Genomic DNA, 12,883 nt, shown 5'->3' with positions numbered 1-12,883 from the left:
GCCATAGTTTCAGAAATGAGCAAGTCTCATATCATTTAAATGGTAGAATAAGCACTATTAAGTGTCTGTTTGGTCAAGGAGAAAGATGAGGAAAAGGGAGTAAAGCATAAATTCATATATTATTTCTGATTCATTTAACTTCACGTAGAAGTTATTTTTATCAGTTCAGACAAAATAGTGGTATTACGCTGATTTTGGAGAAGGTTTTGGTCTTTCGATTCCAAATATCTGAACATCTAAAAGTAAAAATACTACTCCATAATTTTACTTTCTTATCATTCCCTGCATTTTCTCGGGAAAAACAAACACAGATTATCCTAGAGTCAGAAGATGATAGTACACCTCTTTGGCTCTGTTCTCTATCAGACCTATCACGAAGCTCGATCTCTCTCCTCCGTCGTCCTCCATTGCTATACCCTAGCTTCAATGGCTTTTTAGTTTTTACAAGCGCTTCGTTGAGCCTGGTGCGTACTTGGCTTAACATGCGCACCGGGATTCGGGGGCAAAATAGCGGGGAGATTGTATTAACGAGACTAAACGGCCTAATTAATCCTCGTTGGTACCGGTAATTTTAATAAGTAGAGAAATTTCCTCCAAAAAAAATTTTATATATATATCCTCCACCCGTATAAAATGATGTCAAGTATCTAAACATTTAATTGTACATTAAATATTAAAGGTTATTAATATCAATTTACTAACTAAGGTTATTCTTTCTTTTTTTCTTTTGGTTAAACATTAGACTAATGTTTTATTTTTTCACCAAGGTTAGAACTAGCGTTAAAAAGCGAAGACCTAACATCGGATTAGATAAAAAACCCAAAAAAAAAAAAAAGAGTTATCTAACATTTTGAATTTTTTATCTAAACTATTCATTTATCCACAATGAGTTATCTAACGTTGTTTTATTATTATTTTTTTTTTAACTATTCATTTATCCTATTAACAAAGGAATCAGGGCTCCACAACAGATCTCTTTACTACACATACTTTACACTTGGTCTCCAATATGTATTAGCACAAAAACATATCAATTTTAAGAAAAAAAGAGAAAGAAATAAAAAAAAAAAAATAGGGGCCTTTTTTTTTTTTTTTTGTGGACGGAGTTTTAAAAATCAACATTCGTATACACAAAGAAAAATGGATTTGCTTACCCTGAATGGAGTGAATGGCTCCACTTCCATGCATGGTTCGCAAAGCCACGGGCTTGGTAAGTAGCTAAATAAAAGTGATGAAAAGACAAGAAAAAACGAAGGGAAAAAAAATTTAAAAAAATCAAAATTTAAAATAACTCTCCATTAATGGGATAACTTAATAGAGATTAAAATTAATCAAATTATTATCCAAAACACGAAGACTTAATTGTTAAAACATCAAGAAGAGTACCTTAATATGATAGCAGTTTTCACGTATATACCAAAAAATCCTGATCACATATGTATTCTTCTCCTAAAGCAACAGTCTTTCAGTCACATATGCAAAGGACTTGAGAAATAGAGAATTGAGAAAAACGTATGCTTTTGATATGACTCATCAACTTCACCTTGTTTAGAGTTACTAAAATTTTCTAACCTTGTTTAGATGTGATTTTATTATTATTATTTTTTTTTTCTTCTAAGCCAACTTTAGCTCTTCTTCTTTTAAACGTTAGTGCTAACCCCCTTTTTTTTCTTTTTCTTTTTTTTGGTTTTTTATCTAATCCGACGTTAGGTCTTCACTTTTTAACATTAGTTCTAACCTTGGTGAAAAAGCAAACCGTTAGTCTAAAGTTTAACCAAAAGAAAAATAAATAAAAAATAAAAAATAAAAAGTTAACCTTAGTAAACTGTTAATAACCTTTAATATTTAATGTGTACATTAAATGCTTAGACACTTGGCACCATTTTATATGGGTTGAATGATATTTTCTCCAAACCGGTTTAGAGGAAATTTTTGTCCAACATGTGAGATGTACATGTTTTTTTAATAGTAAGGACAAAATTGTAATAAATTTTATTAAAAACGCATATGCATCTCACATGTTATTAAAAAAATGGACACATGTCACTTTTATAGATTAGGTTGAAAGAAATTTCTCTAACCTAGTTTGGAGGAAAACTTTGTCCATTTCAAAATAACTCTCAATTAATAGTTACTGAAACTCATAACTGAATTTGATAACTATTTTTAAGAAATGGGCCTTTGGGGCATTTATTTTTTTTTTAGGATTTTTCCTTCAGCCTCTTTTTATAGGACCTAATTAGTATAAACTACATTGGTTCTTAATCTTGGTGGGCGGGTGGTTAAGCTATGACTTGGTTGGTCTTGAGGGTGCGCCTGTGGTTTTTGCTATCTAGGTCTCTCTTGATCAGTCTCCCACGAGTTGGTGCTACAATGGTCACGCCCAGGTAAAATAACCACAATTGGTCTCCCCACTCCAACCTTTTTAATTTTTTTTTTCTTCTAAATAATTAGAAGGCTTCGATATATATTTTTTTATGAAATATAAATTTGATATATAAATTTCATTAAACTCAAATCAAAAAATCTATACTTTTTTTTATGAAATACATAATCTCTCAATTGAAGCAAATTGTCTCTTTCTTCTTGCAAAAACCTAAGCTAATCCTCGAGAGCCTCTTTAAGCTTACTAATTCCAACAACGAAAAAATAATTTGTTGATTAGGTAGAAATTGCACGAAAAATCTCTAATAGTTAGCTTTCATGCCAGACAAACTTAAATAAATACTAACATTGGTACCCCGTTGTTGTACCAAGGCGATCCACCATATATTGTAAATTTTAGGCTCATAACATAAATCAATGAAATAATTATCCTATAGGAAAAAGTTGATCGTTTCTAATGGAAAAATATCACATTTGCTTAATTAAAAGAGTTTATCCATTTCGTAAGCATCTACTTACCTCGATCGCTCTTTGACATGCTCGGACATCTAATCCTCCTCATTACTGTAAATCATAACACAATATTAGACTCGCGCTAAACAGGAAGTGTTAATCCTATACGTGGAATTTAATCATGCAATTAAGAACCTTAATTAAGCAATTATGTTACAGTCAAACGTTCGGCCCTCTATAATAGCAGTGAAAATTAAGATCTACACAAAAGACTCTACAACAATCTTACTTTTAATCATTATAGAAGCCTAAAACTCTAGATGTGTTATTAAAAAGGTTTCTATTTCGTCAATAAATTGGTTGTATTGATTGTGTGATGAGTTTTCTTTGTGGTTTGCTTAATATTACTGCTGTAGAATTTTCTTTTTTGTTTAATTTGATGCATAATTTTGTCATGTGTTCCTTGGGATCAAAACCCACAACTCTCAAGGTCCAAATACTTCACATTTTGCAAGCGAATTTAACTCTACCTAAATTGCTTATTTTCACATTGGCCAATCATTTCTATGTCGACATTCTTCAATATTTTATGGTTCAATTTCATCATTACTTCCAGTAATGTCAATGGAAACTTTAAAAGAAAATATGCATTTACATAACACATCAAAATATTGTTATTTTCAAGTACCTATTCACTTCAGGGGATAACTCTTTAAGAGATTCCTCTTCAGGAGATTATTTTCAAAAATTATTTTGTACAAAAGTTGTTTGGATGGAGCATTTATTTATGTTGCTTATTTTGTATGTATGGCATCTTTAGGAGCACTGATTTATTTTCCTTGTGTTTTTTTTTTTTTCCTCTTCGAAGGAATCTTATCCTTGCACCAAAGGGTTTTCAACACTCATGCATGCTTTAGGCTTATTTACTGTTATATTAATTGTCCTATACGAACTTGATCATTGTTGGAGTGTGAGACATTGCTATTTTCATGTTGTCAGTAATGCATTCGGTAATTGGTTTACAATACTATGCAAATGAATGATCCTTTATACTTTCGGTTCACATTGATTTGTACTAGGATCAAGATGAGATAATGTCGAAGTATTTCAGGTGATTTTTTGTCATGCTGCTGGCAGCAACTTTTCTCCCCCTAATGGTTGGAAGATTGTTTCATAAAATATGACAATCTTCAAAACGTGCCTTACAAGTGATGTAGGTGTTGGGAATATAACTCAAAGTTATAGGGGAAAAAAGCTCAAAAAAGAGCATCAGCAAAAGATTATGTAAAACAAAAATTTGCAAGAAATACTCACAACGTGTCAAGTCGGGCAACAAATTTTCTCCCCCTAATGGTTGGAAGATTGTTTCATCAAAATGACAAACTCCAAAACTTGCCTTAAAAGTGATGTAAGTTTTAGAAATATAACTCAAAGTTATAATGGAAAAAACCCAAAAAAAAAAGTGTGATGCCCCAAATACCAAAAACCCTAAGAAGATGATTTATTAAAAAAATTGCTTGTTTTAATCTCTAAACGCCCCCCTTTAATTTTAAAGAGCTTTAATCCTTAGAGTGCAACCTTTTTGGGAGAAAAACCCTTTTAGTTGAAAAATAGCCAAAAGACCAAAATTAGCTTCTGGTCGAACATTCACTAGGGGACCACTGAATGTTCAAACCTAACCCTAGTGCGAACATTCACACACGGACCACACCAAACATTCGTTGCCTAAGTTCTGAACCAATGGATATTAATAAAATGTTCGATTTGCAACCCTAGAACCATTGTGCAATAGTACACCAAACTTTCGGTAAGAGTCTGAAAAGTAATTTTAACTCATTCTCTACCTTTTTAAACCCATGCACACCTTCTCCCACTATAAATCCCCTCGTTCTCGCCTTAGAATCCATCCATACCTCAGAAACTCCAACCCTAGAGTGAGATGAGATTTTTGAGAGAGAAGAAGAAGGCTTAAAAGTGGATTGCCTTCTTCAAGGTAAACTCTTCTGGATCTACTTAGTTTGTATGGTATGCTTATGATTTTTATGCTCTTTACAAGCTTTAAAATGCCTTGATAAATTGTGTTATCATTTTCTTTAAGAAAAGGAAATGGTTTTTAAATGTTTAAAACCACTCCATGTTTGATTGCATGCTATTATGGTTTGTTATGTTTACATATACTCATTAAGAGCCTAAGATGAGAATTCTTATGTGATGAGTTGAGGATAGGAGCTTGATGCATTCTGACACTGTTCACAAATGCTCAAAATATCCATTTTGCATTTTTGTTTTTTTTTTTTGCTAATCCAATGTGAGGGGGTTTTTTACAAATCTGATTAGCAATTTTATATAAAAGTGTTATTTAGCTACTCCATTGTGAGTGCTCTTATTAGAAAAGGCTAGTGGTGTGTTCGCCATATCAAGTTTGATTAGTATGATTACCCTTTTTTAAATAGTAGCTCCAAGTCTTCAATCAATGATAACACACGCATATGTTTGCACGTCAGGTTATTTAAGATAACCCAATGTCTAGTTTGCATAATTCAGGTTTGACTAGAATATTTGCATCTTGATTAGTAGCTCCCTGTCTATGTTCGATGATAATGCATGCTTATGTTATGATTTTTAGATACCTCAAATTTATTAATTTCACATTCATATGCATTTACTCTGATTATGCTAAAGAGGGGTGATTCCCTAGTTAGCTATCAGTTAGCTGAATTGGGGCAATTGTTAGTAATCCTTCCAAATTGGCCAAGGCCATTTCTGGGGGCGTTACATGTTTACCCTATCGATTATAGCTATTAATGTAGTTGTTATTGTAAATGTATGTAGTGATGATGCGTTGGCCCATTTGAGAAGAAATCCAATAAGTTTTATACTTCTAAGGTCTCTATTACTGAAAAGGCAGGCTCATATCTCCCCCTATGCCATTGGTCGTAGTGATTCCCATGGTGTATACAATGTTATTGATGCAGGTACAGAGACCCTTGTTGAGGACCTAGTAACCATGTATTTGGGCTACTACTATAATTGAGGCCATGGCGTGCCAGATGTCTTTTGTCGGGCCACGTTGTTGCCCCTCTTCTGTGTAGACATTTGGGTGGTGTTTGGCAAAAGCAATGGCCTAGCCTAGACACTGTTTAAAAAAATTGTGGCTCTTTTCCCTAATGTACAATTACCCTATTACCCTTCATTTGTTTTCCAGCGCTGGGCCATTTCCTCCAGCTCCCTGTCTTCTCCTTCATGACTCAGCACTGACCCTTGCGAAAACTGGAGAGCCCATTTCACCCCCCACTCCCAAACTCGCATCCCCCGATCACGTCTTCACAGCCAACGCACAGGGAGGAAAAAGAAGAAGAAGATTTGGGTTTGGGTTTTTGGAAAGGGGAAGAGAGACGGAAAGCCAGCTATCCATTGTGAGCTACACTTCATTTACAGAACTTTGAAGCTAAGGGTGAAAGCCTTCTCTCCTTTATACCAAATCTAATGCAATGTTAAAGGTCCAATAATCTCTCTTTCTTAAATGATTATCGTCGTATTGCAATTTTCTTGTTTTCCAATTTTTCGTTTGGGCTTTTGGTTTTGAATTCTCATATCTGTTTCAGGTAGTGTTTCAAGATAGTGTGTTGGATTGGTGGATTTTCTTTTTTGTTTGTGGGGATTTTGTGTAATCTTGATTGGGTTATTGGTTGATTTTTACTGCCCCTCTGATTTGTTTGTCTTGCTGTTCATTTTCCGTGAAGATTTTTTTGGGGTTGTTTTTGTTAATTTTGCTTATACTAAGTGATGGTTGAATATGGATTTGTTAATCATTTGTTTAAGGTTCGAATGACTCTTTAGTATTTGGATGGTTGAATGGATTGATTGAAAAGTAATGCTAAAATCTACTTTTCCATCTATGGTTGGTTTGGTTTGTTTAACTTGTTCATGATGCCCGCCACATGCTTCACAAAGGGCGGGCGAACTCCTTCATCTTGGCAGTTGCAAAGAATATGCACCAGGATATCCTCGTGCTCTTGTTCTCATTTCACATTTGCCTACAGGATGAGAAATTCTGGTGGGGATGGGGTTTGCATCCCAACCTTTCGAGGAGACTTACGAGGAGTGCTAAAGAACGACATCTACGAATATGTATAGAAAACAGCATAACAATGTGCACAAATCATGTATGACACTTATCTACCAACCACAGTCAACACAAAACTAAACTTTTATGTAGACACTCAAACTAATATATACGATTATGTGAATTGTGATACGACATATTTACAATAAGCAGAAAAATAAGTTAGGCACAAACAATTTAGAATTGAAGCAAGCTTTGATATAAAATAAGTAACCTACCATGAAGTTGTTGGATTGTTGTTGTTGCAAGTAATACTTGCCGAACTGAAAATTAAATGAGACCAACATTAATGCCAACTAATCAGAAAGTGGAGGCATATTTAGCATAATTGATGAAATACCCTAATACCAAAAACAACACACAGATACACATATTTAGCATAATTATGGCCAATTTTTTTTATGGCAAGCAAACAAAGCGTCATTTTTTTATTTTTCTTTTTATCCATTTGCAACTAAGCATATAAATTTCCAACATCTCGAGAAGCAACATATTTTGATTAGAAGTACAAAATAAGCCCAAGAAGAGAAAGCGATAAAATTTACTTATATAGCAAAACCAACATACATGCATACATGCAAAACCCAAGATTATTATATAGCCTCCCAAAAAAAAAATGAAAAAATGAAAAAAGAAAGACTGTTCCAAATGCACTTTTACAAGTAAAGCCCAAGTTTCAGTGTATATGACAAGAAAAATGCCGGAAAACATTTCAGCAAAACTTAACAGAAAAAATAATTATAAGTAAACAAGAATAGAATAAACTGAGTCAATGTAAAGAATTGGTTTGGCTTCTGAGAAAATAGAGGAAAATAACTTTTTCTAATTTTGAAGTCAAAAGAAAAACCTAAAACCCACATATAAAAAAGAGAGGGAGAAAAGAAAGAAAAGTCACCACTTTCCTTTCCCTCTTCTTTCTCGGCAGCCAAACACTTCAAAACGTAAGATGCATGGAAGGAAGAGCAACATTACCCTAAACCCTAGCCAAAAAAAAGAAGACATCAAAACGCTAAATGCAACAAATAATAAAAGGACAACAATACAAATGTCTTTAGCTTGGCACTCAAAGAAAGTGACTTGGAAGCCAAAAAAAATAGCCGAGAAACTGTACTTTGCTCTTTCAATTGAAATAAGATGAGCACAAAATCTTAATATTGCATCTCTATACTCCATGCATGAGCACTATCACTGAGTACAGAACTCTATATTCACAAGATGATCTACTTTGTCATTGACCCCCCCACCCTAAAAAAAAAGTGGAGCAGTAGTGCTTTAAATCTAAATTAAAGTCTTCTGTGTGTTGGTTGTTCATTACTTTCTGATGTTATCCAACTATTTCCTCCAATTTTCTGCCTCAGATTAAACTTTATATATTCCATGGAAGTCTTAAATCTGATTTTGTTAAGAATACAGTGTTGTTTACAGTTCTTCATCAATTCAACTGTTGTTAGATTCTTACTTTGTCTTTGTGTTAAATATTTATGTTAAAAATCACATGCACTAGAGCTTTTTGGTTCTAACATGTGGGACTTATGATGAAAAACTGCTTCTCAAATTTGAAGGATTAATTACTTGGACATTTTCTCCTATATTGCTTTCTCTAAAACCATTAATCATACTTTTAAGGCTAACCTTGTGAGTAATCGTTGGTATTGACATATTCCCCTGAAATTATAATTTTTTTTTGGTTGGGTAGGGTTGGGGGAGGCAATTTTTTAACCCTTCAACTTTGGGTTGGTTTATATTTGGTCCTTAAGGAATTATGAGCCTTTAACATTGCAATAGTTTGTAAACCAACCTGGCTTTCAACATTTAGTTTGACCTTTTTCATTTAAATGGATGTGGAAAATGATTTATTTCTCAGTATCAATATGTCTGGTCAAGATCCTATATGTACACTTACTAGAGACTCTTGAATTGTTTTCCTTCATAGTTGAGATGATTCATTAAACTTTGACTTTTTTCTAATTTTGACATGTCAGATGTATTTCCATGACTTATATTAAAAAAAAGAGATGTATTTGCATGAGTTAACTTGGTTCTTTAATGATTTATTACTAAAATGATCTGTTGTACTTAGAAAATCAAATTCAACATGTATTGTTTTGCATCGTTTGTCTATATTATGGATGAGCAGCTCACCTCCAATTTAAATATGTTTTAATGGAGTGCCAAGTCCAAAAAATTTGTTAAGCAATGTTGTCAATGTAAGTAGCGTCTTCTTCCATCTCTCATTGATGCAAAAACTTCATATAGCTATCTAGATTTACACAAATAAAGAATCTGAATATAAGAAAATAATCTAATTTATGCTCAAAACAATGGGACAAAACTTGATGAATTTTAAGAGTATGATTGTATAACAGAACAAATGGGTAGATAATGCAGTCCTGCTGCCTCAAGTAAGAAAGTGAAGAAAATAATTGAAAAAACAAAGTACAATTTCTCGGCTATTTTTTTGGCTTCCAAGTCAAAACTGTACTTTGTTCCCGAGAAAACCCAAAGAAAACAAAAAAATAAAAAATAAAAAGATAACATAAACCACCCAAGGTCCAAACTTTTCCAATCCACAAGAAACAACAATTCAGACAAACACAACTGGGAAAAAAATAAATGTACTAATTTTCTACTTCGCGTTTTTCTTCTTACGATCAAAACCACCCCAAAACAAAAAGTCCCCATTGTCCCGATAATTTTGATTGCTGGTTTATGGGTTTCTTAGATTATTGCTCACCCTTGAAAATATCTTCAGCCGACAATTTCTCAAGCTTGAAAGAACACTGAACATAATAGCTACCAAAACCCAACCGGCGAATAATACATAAGAAGACTACATGCTATATATGGGAGAAAAACAAACTAACAAAATAAAATTTTACACAAGATAGCCAAAAATCTATATGCAGTACCTTCGATCGTGATCGTGTGCGTGGAGCCATGGCTGGAGGTCTTGTCCACCGAGACTAGCGTCTAGCTACACCGGCAGAACGCAATGTGGATGGGTGCTCGGGATTTTTGTGAGGTGAAGCCTCTAATATACATGAAGTCAGCTGACCAGGTCCAGGCATTGTGCACATGACGCCAAATGAAATAGCTGTAAAGCTGTTTACAGAGCCCTATGGCTATGCATAGGGTGGCTCTGTGGAAGTGAAATGTCTTCAGAGATTCTTTGTTGAGAAGATTCGGAATTCGCGGAAGCTGAACTGTACTGGTAGATTGGTCGAAAGCAAGAGAGAATGCAGCCGCAAGGGGCGGATGCCCGCTTTGGCAGGGCAAGAGGAAAAGTTGGCGAGCAGTAGGGGAGGAGACGCCTAGGCTGATATGTGTGGGGGCTAATGTGGGGGGGGGAGAAACTGGGTGTGCGCAGGGGGGGACGCGTGTGATAGTGTTGGGGGGGGGTTGGGGAGATGCTGAGCTGATACGTGGGATTTTAATTTCTGTGGAAAAAATTCAATAAGAGGGGCAATATGGTAAAAAAGATGACAAATTTTGAGGGGAAAAATGGTCAATGGGTCAGACATTGAACAGTGTCTGGGCCATTGCTTTTGCTAAACAGAGCCTTTGATGTATATGTTTAGACTTTATTATTTTGTATGGAAAAATGCACTTTTCCCCTTAAAGTTTGAGGGCTTTTTCAATTTGAACCCCAATGTTTAAAAATTTGCAATATACCCTTCTAATGTTTCAAAAATTTGCAATTAAAACCCTCTGTCACTCATTGTCGTCTAAGTAGACGAAAAGTCCATCACGTGCGTCTCATGTGATACTTTTAGGGTAAGTCTTCCCATATTGCACCCAACCCGCTATGTGAAATGACCACAGTGCCCCTCATTAAACCCACACCTATTTTTAACAAAGTTGTGAAGCTCCATTTGTTTGCAAACCCACCCACGTTACAACACTTCAACACCCAATCAACAACGACGACAACAGCAAACCCAAGTTGAGGACAAAGCATCGTTTTCTTCTTCGTTGTTCTCGTCTTTCTTTGACCAAGAGCACATAAATTGTCGTGAAGTTGGCTTTCTTAGAAGGTTTGCCCAACACATTAAAATCACCTCATTTTCGTGTAATTTTTGAGCAAGAGTTAAAGTTAGGATTTTGAGTAAAATTGGGGGTTTTGGGGGAATATTGTGGGTTCTTGTAATTTATTTTGTTGTGTAGTTCTTAAATTACTTGTATAGTTTAGATGATGGTAGTTTTGTTGCTTACAAATGTGAATGGTTAGTTGGGTTCTGTTTATACATCATGTAAACAAATGATTAGGGGATCAGTAATCATGGAAGAGTCCTTTAAGCACACTCTTTCAAACGACAATTTTAGGGGACCACTAAAATCACAATTTTAGTAAAGATAATGTTTTCTTTACTTAAACAAGTAAAATTAATGGATTATTTTGAGGCCAGGAGCTAATAAGTTATTTCCTTCTCTGGAATCACATGCAGTAAGATAAGGAAACATGAATCAACTTTCCTTTTCTTTATCTTCTTAATGTATCATTCGATCTAGTGTAATGCCTTTCTCTCTTTTGTAATCCTTTTCTTATTGTTAGGTGGGGCTAGTGACAAGTGAAGTAACCTTTTTGTAGTTGGAAGTTTTGACTTGTTTTTATTTAAAAGATTCTCCATGTAAGTGGTGGGGAGGTGGCAAAAGTTTCTCGAAAGCCTAAAAGAAACAGGCCTTTTATAATCCTCTGTATTCTATTTGTTTGTTTGCTCCTCTCTTGGGAGTGGTTTGTCAATGAAGGAACGAGTTTCAGGTCTTGGTGTTTGAGCAAATTGGGATATTCTAATTCCATTTGAGTGAAACGGCTAATTCTTGAAGCAATTTCAAATGTCAAATCAGAAATGAATGAGTGAATGAATGAATAAATAAATGATAAAAAATATAAGTAAATAATATATGGAAACATTAATGCTTATGCCTTTTAATACCAGACATTAGTATTATTTATTTACATTTTGTGATTCTTCCATGATTAGTGGTCCCCTATTTAGTTGGGTTATTTACATTTTGCGATTCTTGTATTATTAGTGGTCCCCTATTAATTTTTTTTTTTTTCCCCAATGTATTGTATATCTTTTATTATTGTCCAAAAGTAGTGGTCCCTTATTTAACCCCTTATAATTGTATATCTTTTATTTTGTTTATTACAAATATTATTTCACTTTGTAGGATGACCAATTCAAAATTAGTGTTTGAGGTCCATTATGGGGGTAGATTCAACAGGAAAGTTGGATGTGAATACATGGGGGGTGATGTGGCAGTCCATACAAAAAGTGTTGACCCTGATGAATTGTCATACTTTGTATTGGAAGCTATATGTGGACATTATGTGGACAAGTCAGGGGACTTAATATTTTTTCAAGGACTTGATAAAAGTCTAGTTAATGGGTTGCATTTGATTACATCTGACCATGATAAGAGGATGAAGATGAGGATGAAGGAAGGGTTGATCTTAATGACCCTTGGTGGCGTGATAAGATTAGTGATGACGAAGATCTATTTAATATAGATGTTGATGATGTTGATGGTGGGGTTGGACCATCCAAAACAAAACCTAACAAGTCCAATATAGCTGTGTGTCAGGGTGAGGAACATGATAGGGATGAGAAAGGTGTAGAAGAAAGTGATAAAGAATGTGATGAAGATAGTGATCATGATGGAAGTGATCATGATAATGATGATGATGAGGGAGAGGCTGCTATAAACGAAGATGAAAGGGGATAATAATAGTCGTAAGTTTTAAAAAAAATTTGACGATGATGATGATGATGATGAAGACACCACCTTGGAAATGGGTAGGAGTGATATACTTGAGTCGCCAGTCATTAGTGATGAAGATGATGAAACCATATTTGCACCCACATTAGATTTCCATGTTGTGAATCTAGATAATCCAGTCATTCATCTTGAGAT

At 34.4% G+C, this 12,883-nt stretch overlaps 1 protein-coding gene across 1 annotated transcript in view; it reads right to left on the bottom strand.

Annotated features, from left to right (window-relative positions):
* LOC132186683 (DNA mismatch repair protein MSH4) overlaps positions 1–459 on the bottom strand; it is a 44,180-nt gene extending 43,721 nt beyond the window's left edge. The window contains exon 1 of the mRNA XM_059600689.1: positions 343–459. Coding sequence (XP_059456672.1) covers positions 343–408 — 66 coding nt within the window. The 5' untranslated portion in view covers positions 409–459. The remainder of the gene's footprint in view (positions 1–342) is intronic.
* Positions 460–12,883: the final 12,424 nt, after the last annotated feature.

The sequence above is a fragment of the Corylus avellana genome, chromosome ca7, assembly GCF_901000735.1.
Source record: "Corylus avellana chromosome ca7, CavTom2PMs-1.0".
Lineage (NCBI taxonomy): Eukaryota > Viridiplantae > Streptophyta > Magnoliopsida > Fagales > Betulaceae > Corylus > Corylus avellana.
The sequence above is the reverse complement of the archived record's forward strand: the minus strand, read 5'-3'. Positions and strand labels throughout refer to the sequence as shown.